We start from the raw sequence: 17,539 nt of genomic DNA, 5'->3' as shown, positions 1-17,539 counted from the left end.
GAAATGATGCCCTGACAATCCCAGCTGTAGCTATGATAGCTGCCCAACATAAGAGGGCAATTCAGGTCGTGCCACTCTAGGTTGCTGCAAGATTAGCCATAGGTGCTGGTACTGGAATTGTAGAGATAACTACTTCCATGACCCAATATAATGAATTCACTTCTAGGATTGACAACGGCTTTTAAAAAATGTCTGAAACTGTCATGCCCAACCTCAACCAGCAAGGAAGACACGACTAACAGAGATCTTTTTCATGCAGTTTATTCAGGATCCTTGATATAAGCTTATTCTCTCTCTCCGGGGAACGCCCTATATCAGCTTAAATACCTAACGCTGACCAACCTCAGCATGCCACGGGGGTCATGCAGACAGGCTGTCACTATGTGGAAGCTAGCAGGCAAGGCAGGCACAGCCAAGTAAGGACTTGTTTATTACAAGGAGCGCTCACAAGGAAGGCGGAAACCAGCGCCATCTTTGGGGCACGGCACATCGCAGCTCCCTACACTGAATGACTGCTCAGTCAAGGCAGAAATAGATTAGAGACTTCATAGAATTCAATGAAAATGAATACACAGCATACGCAAACATAAGGGGCACAGTGAAAGCAGTGCTGAGAGGAAAGGGGTAGGGTGGAAAAGTGTGACTACAATATAAAAACATAAAACTGCCCAATAAGCTGAATACTTATGTCTGGGCACTTTGGGGATCATTAGTGTGTGTACAGATGAAAGAGAATGCATCTACATTAGCCAACCACAGAAGTCAGTTGTGCTGTGACTAAATTTTATAACAGTATGTTTATGTAAGTTTGTGATTGCCCAGGAGTAGGAAGACAAGTCACATGTGATCAGGGATGGAGATGCAAGCTCTCCTTCTAGTGACCAAAGTGCAGTCCATCCTATGTGTGCTAAAGTAAAAGATCAGTGGGGATCCATGCTGATAAATACAATGAAGAAAAGTAAGACCATGAGTTCCTGTCATTGTCAGCACCCATTCCAATAAGGTAGCATAGGTAGGAAACCATGTGAGTGCAGGAGCATAGAGGTCACAGATAGGAACAATGTCAGTGCAGGGACATAGAGGTCAGAGAGAGGAACAGGTGAAGGAGATCAGCCACTAGAGAGCAGGTTAAACAAGGCCAGAGGAGCCTAAAGTGCCCCCCTATTCCAAGGGATGAGGGCTTTGGGCAAGGATCAACAATATGTACCCAGGGTGCTGCCTCTCCCACCAGCTCTGCCACCATCCACGGGAATTAAGTCTGAGATTCTGCACTCTGGAGCTGCCCAGACTCCAGAAGCTGCCAGATCATCTCAGGGCGGCAGGTGGAGCAGCTGGGTGGAGTAGGGAAGCTGTATCCATACCTTGCTGGTGAGGTACAGGGTCTTGCTAAACTCCTGGTCAGCATAAGTAGAAAGGATGGCGAACACTCTGCCCCACAAGGGAACCTTTCTTCTGTTATCCGGTGTCTCCATGAAAATCAGCAGCAAAGGCCAATTCTTCCTGTGATGTCATAGCTACCAAATTCAGAGTTCCAGAACTGAGAACCGAGGGAAGAATAGAACAGAGTGCATGACACTCCCTTGAGTGTCACTCCCCCATGGGAAAAGCATGGACCCCAGTTGTCCCATGGAGGACGTGATTCCTGTCTAAATCCACTCAGGAAAGTATATGTAATCCCTAATCAGCCCTCTGCAAAATCCATCAGAGTGGCTGCCCGCCTCTCCTTCCTGCTTCATTCAGCCTATGGCCTCGGTGAGATGCCTCTGCAGGAGCTGTCAAAAACCAGCTGCTCACATCAAAATGGTGGTTCTGTGACATCTCAGCCTAGCGCCCTCACAGGAGATGTCCGTGGTGGCGAATCTCCTCTTATGCCTCAGATTACAGCTTTGGTGAAACACCACTGCAGGATCTGTTCACAGGAGCTGTGCATAGGGGCAGCGCCTTCTCTCCAGCCCCACCTCCCCATCACCAAGCAGTGCCACAAAGATGGTGCCTCAGCAAAAACAGGCTGCATCCAGGAAGTACTTATCACTCTAACCCATTCCCAATGCAGGGAAAAGAAGTGAAAAAGAGCTGCCAATCCCTGAGCTTCCCAGAAAACCTGACCAATCCCTGAGCAGGATACCCATCAATCCTTGAACAGGAAAACCCACCAATCCCTGAGCTCCCCAAGCTCAAACTTAAAATCCCACCAATCTTCACCCTGGAAATCTCTACCCTGAGAAGCTCCGCCCACTCAGAAATCCTATGTAAGTCCTGCCCCTTTGCCATATTCCCTGCTCTCCCCTCCCAAGCCGAGGGCTGCTATTCCTGGATTTGTCCCTCCACGCCTAGACCCTCCAATAAACATTTCATTAGATTTCCTGCCTGGTGTGACCTTCTTCCCAAGAAGAAAAGAAGTAATGACGAGAAAAAGCAAAGAAAGAGCAGGGCGGAGGCACCTGAGCTGCTCTGCTCAGCTCGGCTCAGCTCAGGTGGGGATACTCTCAGGTGGGGATACTCTCAGGTGGGGAGCTGCAGTGCCTCTCCTGAGGAGGCTTCCTCTCAGAGCTATCTTGTTTTTGAACTCTTGTATCTCAGGAAGCCCTTCCCCTGTGACACTGTCGCACCTCAGAGCTGTAAAGTCTTTGAGCTTCTGTGTCTCATGATGCCATTCCACTGCGATAACTTCTCCAATCAGAGCTGTGTGGTTTGGGGCTTTCAAGTCCCAGGATCCCCTTCTATCCAAGCAGAAACACAGCATCGATCTCTCACTGCTCCACAATGGCCACGGGCCTGGGAGAGACCCCCATCCCGACCCTCATGCACTTGGTCCCTGGTGACAGTGTGGCTAGAGGATGATCAAAAGAAACTTCAACTGGAGGTTTTCCAAGACTTCCTCTATCGCCAACTTGGTTGTCTCCTCACTCCACTGTATTAGATTTTAATTCTATTCTTTTAAATGCATGCTTCCTTGTGTGGCGGTTCATTTTCTGAGGAAGATGTTTCCTCTTTATCTAGTCTCCTGCAATCTTAAGTGCCATACTTGTTCCCTGAGGCTTGTCTTTAAATAGGTGTGGATGTTTCAGTGACAGGTGTCAGGTTCAAAAATTTCTGTCAAACTAGAACACTCTCCTCACTGGTCAAGCTGGTGGCCCTAGCAGCTGCAAGATTGAAAATCCCCCATGGTTTCTTCTTAGTAGGAGCGAGGGTCATTTGTAAAGGCAATTGCCACCGAGCCTAATGTCAGGTCTAAAGGAAACGCTAACCACCACCACCTCAACCCTGAAAGGCAGTCCAAATGCCCCAAAACGAGCTTAACCTGGACCACAGGAGGGTTTCTGATGCTTAGATAAAATCCCATTTTCTTCAGGAACTTTGAAACCAACAGAGTCATATCCCTTCCATCTGGCCAAAGGGACATATGACTTTCCAATCAATACATACCTGCGGTTCTTATCAACATATCAAGTCCATGATAGTCTCTCAGTTCCTCCTCAGAAGTCCTTGTACATTTCAAAGCCTGGCCCTTGCCTCCCTGCTAAACTCCTGCTAAACCCAACGAGCCTGCTGTTCTCTGCACTGCTATTCTCCAGATGCTCTCTCTATTCTCTCTCCCCTGCTATTCCTCTCTCACAGATAGTCCTGGCCACATCCAGTCTGCAGCTACTGTTCAGTACTCCTCTCTCTATGCTCCGGACTCTTCCAGACCCTCTGTACATTTTCTCTCACTTATCTACACACCTGACCTCTTATTCTTTAAGCAAAACAAAACAACCCCACTGAATACAATTGGTGCTGTTTGACTACTCTTGGCTTTGGAGACTGCCCTGGAGTTTGGTCCATTTATGAAAGATTACACTCTATAAAGAAAACTCTCTTCCTCCAAAAACTCTTAGATGCCGATTGCTTCTCAACTAGGGGTGGAGTTTCCTTCTCAATTCCTCTCTCGGTGCTGAGGTTTTGCTTCACCTAAGCTTGTGAGGGTCTTGTCCATGCTGTCACAGTTGTTGTGAGCTCCTATGTGGAACTTCCCTACTGTGTCCAGAAAACTCTGTTGGTCTTAATACCTGAGTTAAACCATTTTTGCTCAGAAAATCCTTTCCTGGGGCTGGAGAGATGACTCGGTGGTTAGGCGCACTTCTTGCTCTTGCAAATGTCCTGTATTGGGTGGTTTACAACCATCCATAACTCCATCTAGTTCCAGGGAATCTGAAGCTATATATCTTCTGACATCCACAGGGCCCAGGCATGTCCACTGGTGCACATACATACATGGAAGCAAAATGTTTGCACACATTTAAAAAGAAATAAAATCCTTTCTTCTGCTATCAAGTGTTCAAGCATATCCTGTACATTTTCCTTTGAAATCCAAGGTATCACGTCTCACGTTGTGGTCCTTGATCTACTTTGAGTTGAGTTTTTATGGAGCAAAAGCTATGGTCTTGTGTCATTCTTCTGCATGTGTCTATCTAGCTGTTCAGCAATTTTGTTGAAGATTCTCTTTTCTCCCATGTGTACTGATGTTAAGATGCTTTTCCTAATTCTATGAAGAATTGAGTTGGAATTTAGATGGGGATTGCACGGTACTCATGTTCTTCTATGTAAAGTCTGTATCGATTCACATTCTGCCAAGATTGGGTTAGAGATGCCACTCTTGTCATAATCCCCACATCTTTTATTAATAAGAGGCTGTAACTGCTGTATACTCACTGTCAGACTACAGACACATCATACAATGTTTGGAATTTATTCAAATGATGCCATATATTGATTGTTTTATTGAACCAGCTTGCCTCTCTTAGGAAACCCTACTTAATTATGATCACAATCTTTTTACAGACATTTAGGTTTTGTTTGCTCATATTTTGTAAAGGATTATCTTCTGTTTGATCAAGTACCTCTAGTGTTCTGTGTCCTCTCCTGGGCTTTCTAGACAGACTACCCTGCTCTCATGGGATGTTTGGAATAATACCCTATCTTTTGATTTGTTTAAGCATAAAAATATTGATTCCGTTTTCTGAAATACTGGTGAACTTCAGCTTTATTACCCAATAATGTCTGCTGCCTTTCTGAGAAGGAAAGCTATTATCAATCAATTCCCTCACTCACTATTAGGCTGTTCAGACTCTCTACTTTTTGCTGATTTCTTTCTTTGTATGTTGTACATGTGGAAGAATTTCTCCATTTTCCCTAGATAATTGAATATGTTTGCCAATAATAATCATTAGCAGTAGTTTCATATAATTCTTTGTGGTTGTGGTGTTGTGTCTGTATTTTTTCCTTTTTTTATTGGATATTTTCTTTATTTACATTTCAAATGTTATCACCTTTCCTGGTTTATCTCTCCAGAAACCTCTACCCCATCCATTTCCCCCTGCTTCTATGAGGGTGCTTCCCCAACTACACACTCACTCCCAAATCCCCACCCTCCTCTGCACTGGTGCATCGACCCTTAACTGGCCTCTCCTCCCACTGATGCCAGACAATGCCATCCTCTGCTACATATGTGCCTGGAGCCATGGGTCTGTCCGTGTGTACCCTTTAGATGGTGGTTTAGTCCCTGGGAGCCCTGGGAGTCTGGTTGGTTGATACTATTGTTCTTCCTATGGGGTGCAAACCCCTTCAGCTCCTTTATTCTGATCTCTAACTCCTTCATTGGGAACCCCGTTCTCAGTCCAGTGGTTGGCTGTGAGCATTAAACTCTGTATTTTCCAGGCTCTGGCAGAGCTTCTCAGGACACAGCTATATCAGGCTCCTGTCAGCATGCATTTTTTGGCAGCCACAATAGTGTCTGGGTTTGATGCCTGTATATGGGATGGATTCCTAGGTGGGGCAGTCTCTGGATGGCCTTTCCTTCAGTATCTGCTCCACATTTTGTCTATGTATTTCCTCTTGTGAGTATTTTGTTCCCCCTTCTAAGAAGGTCTGGAACATCCACACATTGTTCTTCCTTCTCTTTGAGCTTCATGTGGTCTGTGAATTATATCTTAGGTATTCCAAGCTTTTGGGCTAACATCCACTTATCAGTGAGTGCATACCATGATATTTTGTAGTTCCTTCCATTTACCTAAGAATTTCATGAAGTCATTGTTTTTAATAGCTGAGTAGTACTCCATTGTGTAGATGTACTACATTTTCTGTATCCATTCCTCTGTTGAAGGACATCTGGGTTCTTTCCAGCTTCTGGCTATTATAAATAAGGCTCAATAAACATAGTGGAGCATGTGTCTTTGTTATATGTTGGAGCATCTTTTGGGTATATGCACAGGAGTAGTGTAGCTAGATCTTCAGGTAGTACTATGGCCAATTTTCTGAGGAACCTCCAGACTGATTTCCAGAGTGTTGTACCAGCTTGCAATCCCACCAACAATGGAGGAGTGTTCCTCTTTCTCCACATCCTCACCAGCATCTGTTGTTACCTGAGTTTTTGAACTTAGCCATTCTGCTGGGGTGAGGTGGAATCTCAGGGTTGTTTTGATTTGTATTTCTCTGATGACAAAGGATGTTGAACATTTCTTGAGGTGCTTCTGAGCCATTCAATCTTCCTCAGCTGAGAATTCTTTGTTTAGCTCCATACCCCATTTTTAATAGGGTTATTTGAATCTCTGGGGTCTAACTTCTTGAATTCCTTGTATATACTGGATATTAGATCTCTATCAGATATAGCATGGGTAAAAAAAAATCTTTTCCCAATCTGTTGGTTGCCATTATGTCCTATTGACCGTGTCCTTTGACTTACAGAAGCTTTTCAATTTATTGAGGACCCATTTGTCCACTGTTGATCTAAGAGCATAAGCTGTTGGTGCTCTGTTCAAGAAATTTTCCCTGTGCCCATGTGTTCGAGATTCTTTCCCACTTTTTCTTCTATTAGTTTGAGTGTATCTGGTTTGATGTGGAGGTCCTTGATCCACTTGGACTTAAGCTTTGTACAGGGTGATAAGAATGGATTGATTTGCATTCTTCTACATGCTGACCTCCAGTTGAACCAGCACCATTTGTTGAAAATGCTGTTCATTTTCAACTAAGTGGTTTTAGCTCCTTTTTCAAAGATCAAGTGACTATAAGTGTTTGGGTTCTTTACTGGGTCTTCAATTCTATTCCATTGATCTACCTGCCTGTCTCTGTACCAATACCATGCAGATTTTATCACTATTGCTTGTAATAGAGCTTGAGTTCAAGGATGGTGATTTCCCCAGAAGTTCTTTTATTGTTGAGAATAGTTTTCACTATCCTGGGTTTTTTGTTATTCCAAATGAATTTGAAAATTGCTCTTTCTAACTCTATGAAGAATTGACTCTATTGGAATTTTGATGGGAATTGCATTGAATCTGTTGATTGCTTTCAGCAAGATGGCCATTTTTACTGTATTAATCCTGCCACTCCATGAGTCTGGGAGATCTTTCCATCTTCTGAGATCTTCAATTTCTTTGTTCAGAGACTTGAAGTTCTTGTCATACAGATCTTTCACTTGCTTGGTTAGAGTCACACTGAGGTATTTTATATTATTTGTGACTATTGTGAAGGGTTTAAAATTAGTTTAAAATTGTAGTGTACTTGTGAATCTTTTGAAAGCCAACTTACTACTAATTACTAGTTTCAAGAATTGTGATATAAAAGGTACTTTTTATTTAAATCTTCTTAAACTGGTTCAGGCTTTTTTCCTGTAGCAACATGTGATGTTTTCTGGAGAGATCTCCAGTAATAAGATTGTTTCTATTGGATTCAATTCTATATTCTTTTAACTCCGCTTGCTCAACATGATTAAGTACAATGTATCTGGATGGCTTCTTGCCTGATCTGCCCATGACTGGAAAGTGGTATGTTGCAGTTCCCTGTTGTTATTTACTGAAATCTGTCTGTTCCTTCAGATCCTTTAGTATTGGTTGTATCTTCTTCAATATTTAATGCACATATACTTGCAAATATCTATATTGTCTATAATTTGTCCATTTTCATTTTACAACATATTTCTCCATTTCCTTTTAAAGTGCTTATGAATAGTTTTATAATGACCCTTGGGGGAGGCAGCACAGTTTCTGAACTCAGTAACCACAAGGGAACAAAACTGATTGGAACTTTGTCATTAATATTTTGTTCCCCAGGTTCCTAGCAGGTATATTGTCCAGAGATTATGAAATTATAAGCTTTTATTTAATGAGAGGCTCTGAGAATTGAGTTGATGGAACCAAATAAGCAATACAGCTCCTGGCATTGCCATTAGTTCACTAATCCAAGCATATGTGAAAAAAATTCTGCTCCAGAGAACGTTACTGAGGTTCAGGACTCACTCTGTACCTCATCTCACTGACCTGATTAAGTCTACCTCATTAACTCCACCTGTCTCTTTTCTGAAAGGTAAGATACACAAGACACCTGAAAATTATAGCATCTGATCGAGTACAGTGAACTCCTGGCCAATGGAACAAGAGATGGAAAAGCAGTTCTTCCAGCCAAACAGCCTAGGGTTAGACAACAGGGAAATGTCTCACTTCCAACACAATTTACAAAGGGTCAAGTGACTGATGGATGGGAAGCCTAAGGCCAACTGCAGATTGTTCACAGTCAGCATCCCTCTTGCTCCTCGGTCCTCCTGACATCATAGCTGCAGGCTTTCTTCTCCCGTCAGATGTAACCATTTCCTGCTGCTCTCTAGGATTTTTTAGTTTCTTTTGTGTTATATTTTGGGGGGGTTGTGTGTTTTACTCATTGTTCATTACCTTTGGATCACCCACTAGTTCTTATCCACCTGGTCTTCATTGCTCACACATCTCCAGCATCTGACCAGCCTCCTTTAGGTACTTTTGAAATATGGCTGACATCTCTCTCTTTCCATGTTTCTAGGGCCTATGGATTTGATAGGATGAAGTCATAAAACACGAAGAATTAACATGACTCATATAAATGTAAGCACCATAAACAACTTACTCAATTGTAGGCTTATCTCTTTTTATGTCCAAAATTCTTTCTGTGCATGTCATAAAATAAGCTTTATTTTAAAAATAGGCTTCATTATGAAAACTTATATGTAAACACACACAGAGAGAGAGAGAGAGAGAGAGAGAGAGAGAGAGAGAGAGAGAGAGCAAAGCTAACCAGACCTGAGTCTATACATCTCCATGAACTTCTGCACAGTTAGAGCAGCCATTCAGAGGCTGTGGATCTTCATTCACTCTGAAACATATTTTTGCTCTATGACAATGCTTACTCATATATATTAATTTACAAAATAATTGGCTACAAGATGCTGTATTCACATATGCATCCTATGTACTTTAATCAAGCTCGCCTCCTGATACCTTATTGGCTATACTTCTCCTGAGCCCTCTACTTGCCTGTCTTTAATTTAATACAGGTTCTTTTATATTTAAATTAATATGAATTACATCATTTCTCTTCTTCCCTATCCTTCCATGTACACCCACTTCCTCTCAAATGTCTGTCCTCTTTTTCTTTAATTATTGTTGCATAGATGCATACGTATATAAATAAAACATGCTGAGTCCATTCAGTTGCTCAAATGCATGTGGGCACTTGATATTGGATAACCAATTAGAGGACTCACACTTGAGGATGAGTCTCCCTCTCCCAGCAGTCCTTAGTTGCCTGTAGTTCTTCCTCTAGGGGTGGGACCCCGAGATTTCTCCCTTCCATAGCAGCATGTCTACTCGTATTGTCATGGTTCAGATTCTATTCAGGCTGTTGTATTTCTGAGGTACCATGTGTGCAGTATCCTCCTTGTTGTTTCTAGGAGACAATCTCACAGCAGACTTCCTGGCCCTCTGGCTCTTACAATATTTCTGATGCCTTCTCTATAAAGAAAAGTTTCTCTGATGAGGGGCAAGAGCTACACTTATCTGTGGGTATGAGGATAAGTATTCAGAATGCAGTTAGGAAGTATATCAGTTTAGTACAGTGGTGTTGTTAGGATGTGCTACTCTAAGATTCATGCCCTCAACAACTCAACTCACCAAATTTGGGTAGGTATGTGACCATTTTTACAAAATATCTGTTTATTGCTGGGGATAGTAAATGAAGTGGTATGTTTTGTGCTTAAATATTTAGACTTACACAATACACATTTTAGTAGTGATAACTTTTAATCAATTTTATACAGTCATTTTCTCATCTGAAAGTGAATGATTGCTTTTAGTTATACTATGAAAAACTATCACTTCTTCTTTAATCACGTTGAAGTTTTATAATAGTACATGGTAATGCCAGTAGCAGACATGAATATTTGCTTTTAATATGAGCTTATTGGACACTGTTCCTCTAGTTTCATGTCTTGATGGATATTAGCTGATAAAGAATCTATTTTGCTATGTTTAGCTAGAATCCTTACATTCAGAATTCTCCCAGAGCTATTTCCATAGAGTGTTTTTATCACCTATAAAGATGAACTCAGTATTTCAGAATGACTTCTACTAAGTCATTGTATGATAATAAATCAATTACCACCATGGCAAGTGAATTTCTTTTTTGAATTGCCTGCAACCTAGTCATCATATATAGCACTCAATGAATACATTTTCTAACCTAACTTGTTTAGAATAGTTTTCGATGGATACTACTTAATAAAGCAAACAGACATTCTTATGTGAGGAAGGTTGTTTTAATAGAATTAATCTTTTAAACGTCTTTTTATTTAATTTATTTACTGGGCAGGGACTATGCCATACTATGGTGTTTCTGTAGAGGTCAGAGGGCATCCAGAAGGTTCATTCCATTCTTTCACCATATGGATCCCAGGACTGAATCCAGGCTGTTAGCATCAGGGAAATCACCTTTACCTGCTGATATATTTCACTGGATTCTGAACAATTCTTATAAACTAAATTTAGACAAAATTACCACACTAGCATCTTGATCTCCAGGAGGGTGAAATTCAGCTAGTGAAGTAATTTCATCCTTTATACTTGTTCCATTTTTTAAAACATGTGTATGCATTTTGGCTACATATAGATTTGTGTAGCATGTGTGTGGCTGCTGTTCACTGAGGCCAGAAGTCACCAGATGTCCTGAAACTGGAGTTACTGATGTTCACAAGCTGCCATGGGGTTGCTGGGAATCAAACTCAGGTTCCTTTGAGGAGCAACAGGTGCTCTTAACTGCACGGTCATCTCTCTTTCTCTCAGGCTTTTTGTCACCTTCTCACCACTTACTGAAGGGGTATTTAACTATAACCCTAAACTTTATATTTAAACTATTATAGTTGTTGTTGCATTTTTATTTATTTATTTATTTATCTATTTATTTATTTATTTATTTATTTTGGAGCTGGGAACTGAACCCAGGGCCTTGCGCTTGCTAGGCAAGCGCTCTACCACTGAACTAAATCCCCAACCCCTTGTTGTTGCATTTTAAAGTAATGATATCACACACTTTGGCTGCAGAATATACAGATATCAATCTCAAACTTCCCAGGAAACCATCTTTTAGCTGGCTAGATTTAATAGCGCTGGAAGCTACTATGGAGTTGGGTGGGAGAGAAAAGTTATCAGGGGTCTTACCCAGCACTGGACCCTGCATACTACAATACTGACCTTCTATGCAAGATGTGCCCACTGTTGCAATGTTGGCCTGGAAATTTCATGCCTGGTACTGTAGACACGGTCAAAAATTCATGGCTGGGAAGTATTAAGCCTTATGGTTGAATCTACTACTTCTGTTTTGCTAAACGCCTTCTAAATAACTGTGCTTCTACCCATAGACCTGTCTTGGTGAGAAGAGCTTCTTTTTGCAGTGAGCAGCAGTCGGTGAGGACTCATGACTGGCCAACATGCTGAGAATAACTGACCGTGAGTGCTCAGCCCTACGGGGGTCATCTTTATCAGCCTCTCGTACTTTCAGGGCTCAGGGAACACTGAAAAAGAAGGCAGAGAGGAATTAAGGGACAGCAGGTAGGGAGAAGTGTTGTGAAATGTCATATTCCGGATATGATGTGACTCATGAACTGTAGATATCATCAGTTCAACAAAGTCAAAATTCCCAGCAGGGAATTCTGGGAGGGAAGGGCTCTTGAGACCCAAACCTTTATAAAGAGACAACTGATGGCTTTCTAGGGGAGGGAGATGTGCTTTTCTTCAGGAGTGAGGCATTGGTAGGGTCCATATGCCTCAGTGGATTACTCCACAATCATACCCACATGGGCATCACCAATTGGTCTTAGTGGGTTATATCTATATACTTATGCATATATATGCACAAATATTTAATAATAACAATTAAAAAAGAGGAAGCCAGGAATTTGAGAGGGGCATGGGATGCATTGGAGAAAGAAAAGACAATGGGGGATATGGTTTTATTCTAATTTAAAAAAAAATTACCTACCTGAGCATGACGGAGCATGTCTTTAATCCCAGCAGAGGCAGGCAGATCTTTGTGACCTGAGCTACAATGTGAGTTCCAGGATGGCTAAGGCTACACAGAAACACCCCATCTCAAAAAATAAAAACTATAACAAAAGAAAAAGCACCCATTTTAAGAGGAAAAATAACTAAGAAATAAAAACACATTGTGTTCTATAAAAAGGAGAATGTGACGTTGGGAGGGCTGTTCATGTTATTCGATGAACATGGGAGGAACTAGAGGCTGTAATGAGCAGTGGAAGGGATCATATCTCACTGTGCATGAATATGAAATTCTCAAAGAATGCATTTTTTAAAAATAAATGATCAAAAGTAATTGAAGATACCTTAGGTGATAAAGGCTGACTAAGGAAGAGCTGGGGTAGCTCAGTGTCTGAGGTCAGATGCGAATACTACATTAAGTGTTATAGCTAGGAGTCCCTCATGAGGTGATCCACGGGAGATTATGGCTGAACTTAGAAACCTCAGCCTCTACAGAGGGGCAAGCACTAAGCAAATGCCTCCTGTCGCCAATGCTTGGGGTCTGAGTTAAGGCAGATGCACCCCTGCTAGGTTTGTTTCCTCTGAGTTCAGTCATCCTGTTTCTTCTCTTCTACAGAAACTTCATTTACATGGAACCACACAACCACACGGGGATTCCAGAATTTTACCTGTTGGGACTTTCAGAGAATCCAGAGATTCAGCCTGTTCTTTTTGGACTGTTTTTGTCTTTATACTTGGTGACCGTCTTTGGGAACCTGCTCATCATCCTGGCCATTGTCTCTGACCCTAAGCTGCACACACCAATGTATTTATTCCTCTCTAACTTATCTTTCTCTGACATCTGTTTCACCTCTACCACTGTCCCAAAGATGCTGCTGGACATCCAGACTCAGAGTAAGCTCATCACCTACGCAGGCTGCATCACACAGATGTACTTCTTCACTGTCTTTGGACTTCTGGACAACTTGCTTCTGACTGTGATGGCATATGACCGCTTTGTGGCCATCTGCCACCCCCTGCACTATACAGTCCTCATGAACCCTAAGCTCTGCTCTCAGCTAGTTCTCCTGGCATGGCTCATAAGCATACTTGGAGCCCTACCTGAGAGTTTAACCGCACTGAGCCTGTCTTTCTGTGCCGTCGTGGAAATCCCACACTATTTTTGTGAACTTCCTGAAGTTCTTAAGCTAGCCTGCTCTGACACCTTCATCAACAACATCGTGTTGTATGTTGTAACAGGCATCATGGGCTTTTTTCCTCTTGCTGGGATACTTTTCTCTTATTCTCAAATTGTGACATCTGTCTTGCAGATTTCAACAGTGGGAGGAAAGTATAAAGCATTTTCCACCTGCGGCTCCCATCTCTCAGTCGTGTCTCTGTTCTATGGAACATGCCTTGGAGTGTACCTCAGTTCTACATGGACACAGGCTTCTTGGGCAGGAGTGTTTGCTTCTGTTCTGTATACTGTGGTCACTCCCATGATGAACCCTTTCATCTACAGCCTGAGGAACAGGGACATGAAGAGAGCCCTGAATACACTACTATGTAGTGTGTCATTCTCACCTTGAAAGTAGTTTTTAAAAAATGTGTATGTGTTTAAGTGTATGTGAGAAGGTGCGTGTATGTGCATGCGCGCGCGCGCGCGCGCGTGTGTGTGTGTGTGTGTGTGTGTGTGTGTGTGTGTGTGTGTGTGTGTGTTTAGAACAGAGGACAACTCCGGGTGTTCCTCTTCAAGATGACCATCAACCTTATTTTTGGAGACAGAGTCCCCCTGGGGGCTTCTTGAGGCTTGGTGCTCACTGCTTCAGTTCGGGTAGTTAGCCAGTGAAATTCTAGGATTTTCTGTCTCCGCCTGCCCTACATTGGGATTATAAATGTGCATCATGCTGATTTCTTTCTACATGGATTCTATGGGTTAAATTTGGGTGCTCATGCTTACATGACAAGCACTTCTGAAAGTTGAGATATCTTTGTCTTTGTTGACTGTGTGTTTTGACCTTGTGGACACATTTGATCAGGAACAGTGAGTGGGACACAATGTTCAATAGATTGGGATCTAAGACTTCCTAACTATATTTACACTCAAATGCTTTGCTTACTGTGTTTATTAGCAATTTGTAAATGTTGTTTTCTGAAGTGTTTTCAAGTCCTTGCCTGAGTTTTAAGTTTTCTTATTTTCAATCTGGAGGAGCATTAAATTCTGTATTATATATGTATGTGCTGTCTTAGTCACTATTCTATTGCTGTGAAGAGACCCTATAAGCAATGCAACTATTATGAAAGAAAGCATTTAATTATAGGCTTGCTTACAGTTTCAGAAATTAGTCCATTATTATCATGGTGGGAAGCATGGTAACACTCAGGCAGACATGACTCTGGAGAAGTAGCTGAGAGTTCAATATACTGATCCATAGATACACACACACACACACACACACACACACACACACACACACACACAGGCACACGAGAGAGACACAGAGAGACAGAGAGAGAGAGAATGATCTGGGCCTATCATAGACTTTCAAAACCTCAAAACCCATCCACAGTGACACAATTCCTCCAAGGCCACATCTCCAAATCCTTCTAATCCTTTTAAATATTGCCACTTCCTAGTAAAAAATATGAGCCTACAGGGACCATTTTAATTCAAAACATCAATTCCACTCCCTGGCCCCCACAGGGATATGATATAATCATATCATAAAGCAAAAATACACTCAGTCCAACTTCAAAATTCTTCATGGTCTATTGTAGTCTCAATACTATTTAAAAGCCCCAACTTTCTTCTGAGACTCATGACAATCTCTTAAATGTAATCCCTTGTAAAATAAAAATAAAAAGGTTGATCACATATTTCCAACACACAATGGCACAGAACAAATATTGCCTTTTCACAATAGAGACAAGGAATCACAGAAAGGAAATCCTGATCAAAAGTAAGTCTGAAGCCCAACAGGGAAAACTTCGCATTCTGCATCTCCATGTCTAATGTCAAAGTGTTCTTCAGATCTCCAACTGCTGATGTCCAGCCTCAGCATAAGGAATGTCCTGAGAAAGGGGGGATGGGAGCGGCATTGATTCAGTAGTGACTCAGAGTTGGTAGGAGATGCAAGCTTTCTGACCTCTCTTTGCCTGAGGATCCTCATTCTTCCTTTTCCTGTCTTCATTCTTCCTTCTTCCCATCCTTTTTTCCTTCTTTCTTCTCATTCTTTTTTCCTTCTTCTTTTTCATTCTTTTGCCTTCTCTTGACCAGAGAGGCCAAACCCAGTCTTATTTGCTAAAGCTACACTATCAAGGTTTTGAACATTGCTAGGATTTTTTTTTAGAAATCCTTAAATTTACATGAATTTTATAAATCCCAAATCATTAGTCCCCTGCTTCCTTAAAACAGAAACTAAACACAAAGCAAAAGCACATTTCCTTATAGGTTTTATACAGCCTGTTCTCAACAGGTAGTTCTTGCGGTTTCCTGGTACACCGGACAGCAGTCTTTAGAAATTATTTTCATGTAATAACAGAAAAGTAGCAGACTACTAAGGTTAAAATGATTTCTTACATAAAATGATTTTAAAATTTATGCAAGTAAAGTTGTCTTCAATCCTTCAAGTAGCTAGAACAACAAAGTACTAACTTTTTATATGCTGATATGTTATCTTTTTATACTCCAATCTTTGGCTCCTTATGCCAGCAATTCCATGGCCTCATGCACTCTCCTTCCAAAACTATTTGTTTCTAGATTATATCCAATCCTTCCTTCTAGAAAAGAAATCCATCTATCATTTGTTTGTTTTCTATAGATTTCTCCTTCTTTTCCTATCTGTGCCTTTTCTTCTTGAGACCACTTTAACTATCTTTAATACCCCCAAGTTCACCCTGGCTAATTAATGCAGCAGCCACTGGACCAGAAAGTACATGTATCTCCTCATATAATTCTAAGTTCAAGGCCAAGTCACAATGAACTATTTCTACAAAGAACTATGTAGGCTTTTATGGCCTTCATGATTGTCTAGATCCTTTCCGATGGCCCTAAAAGGCCAAGCATCCTTCACAGCCTCATGACCACCTCCATTCCTCATTCTTGAGAACTGCATGTGTTTTATTTGTTATGGAGTGATTAGCTCTGAGTAATGGAGGAAGTATATTCCCCAGAAAGAGATATTGAAAGTAAAATAGAAGAGACAGCAGATGAGTTTCAGGCCATCAGCACAAGTGGGGATCAATGGCCTGGCAAGGGTCAGGAACTGTGTCACACCTCCCATGTCATCCAATACTTTTCAGCTTTGTATATTGCAATGCATTCTCTTCTGGGCTGGTTCCACACCCAGTCTGCTGCTTTCTTTGGTATGTATCCCAAAATTCTGGCATCTTCAACATCTTGGAGTTGCCAACAGAGTCGAGACTCACTTTCACAGCTTCAGACAATGACCCTTTGAGCCTCCATGCCGAGACACCCCTGACACATTCCTGGCCCCAAAGTGTTTCATTAGCCCTGGAGGGAGATTCTACATCTCCTTTCTTGTATTCTTGACCTGAAACCCAGAACCACATGATTGAAGCTGCCACGTTCTGCTGCCCAATGAGGTTCTCAAACTCAGCTCCTTCATCCAATGACATTTGAATCAGCTTTCTGTCTCCAATGCTCTCCTTCACTACTCCAGCTTTCCTTTAACTCATATTTATAAGTTGGAAGCCTAGCTGGGTGAGGTCTTGCTCTGAGGTCACCATCCCTTTATTTCATTTATTGAAAAGTTTTAAGGCTTCTCTTTAAACATTTTATCTCCTTGCACATTAGATTCAGCTCCATGGCACTTCCTGGTGCTCCTTTTCTCCTCATGCTGTGTATTTTATAATCCTCTTTGGTCAGCTTATTCCTTTTCATTATATATCTGCACAGAGAGGTTATTAGTGACAACATGGCATAGTCAATACTAGGCTGTCTTAAAATCTCCTTTGCCAACACCATTAATCTCAAACTCTTCTATCAAAGACCAGCTTTGACATCCAGGGTAAACTGAGGCAGGGCATAAAGTCAGTCATTGGCTGGTGCCAGTGAGAATGCTCCCTGGGGAGGGTGGCTGACAAAGAATTTCTTTGGGGAACCACAAGAGGTCAGTAAAAAAAAGAGAGAGAAAGAGAAAAAGTGGGGGGGGGGGGCAAGGGACACACACAAACATTGGGTGGAGGAAACTCCAATGAGCAGGCTC

At 41.8% G+C, this 17,539-nt stretch overlaps 1 protein-coding gene and 1 pseudogene across 5 annotated transcripts in view; one reads left to right on the top strand and one right to left on the bottom strand.

The window, feature by feature from the left end:
- LOC134478873 (serine/threonine-protein phosphatase PP1-beta catalytic subunit-like) overlaps positions 1-2,439 on the bottom strand; it is a 65,097-nt pseudogene extending 62,658 nt beyond the window's left edge.
- The window catches only part of Or7c19 (olfactory receptor family 7 subfamily C member 19), a 99,869-nt gene extending 85,327 nt beyond the window's left edge, over positions 1-14,542 (top strand). For 2 of the 5 annotated variants that reach the window (XM_063277875.1, XM_063277876.1), the window contains 2 exons: positions 11,693-11,780; positions 12,949-14,542. In XM_063277875.1, coding sequence (XP_063133945.1) covers positions 12,962-13,900 — 939 coding nt within the window. In that variant the 5' untranslated portion in view covers positions 11,693-11,780; positions 12,949-12,961 and the 3' untranslated portion in view covers positions 13,901-14,542. Of the gene's footprint in view, positions 1-2,276; positions 2,475-8,077; positions 8,886-11,692; positions 11,781-12,948 lie in introns of those variants that run through there. The other 3 variants (XM_006255359.5, XM_063277877.1, NM_001000108.1) reach the window with 3 other exon arrangements.
- Positions 14,543-17,539: the final 2,997 nt, after the last annotated feature.

The sequence above is a fragment of the Rattus norvegicus genome, chromosome 19 (assembly GCF_036323735.1).
Source record: "Rattus norvegicus strain BN/NHsdMcwi chromosome 19, GRCr8, whole genome shotgun sequence".
NCBI lineage: Eukaryota > Metazoa > Chordata > Mammalia > Rodentia > Muridae > Rattus > Rattus norvegicus.
Note: the sequence above shows the minus strand (reverse complement) of the source record. Positions and strands in the feature narration are given on the sequence as shown.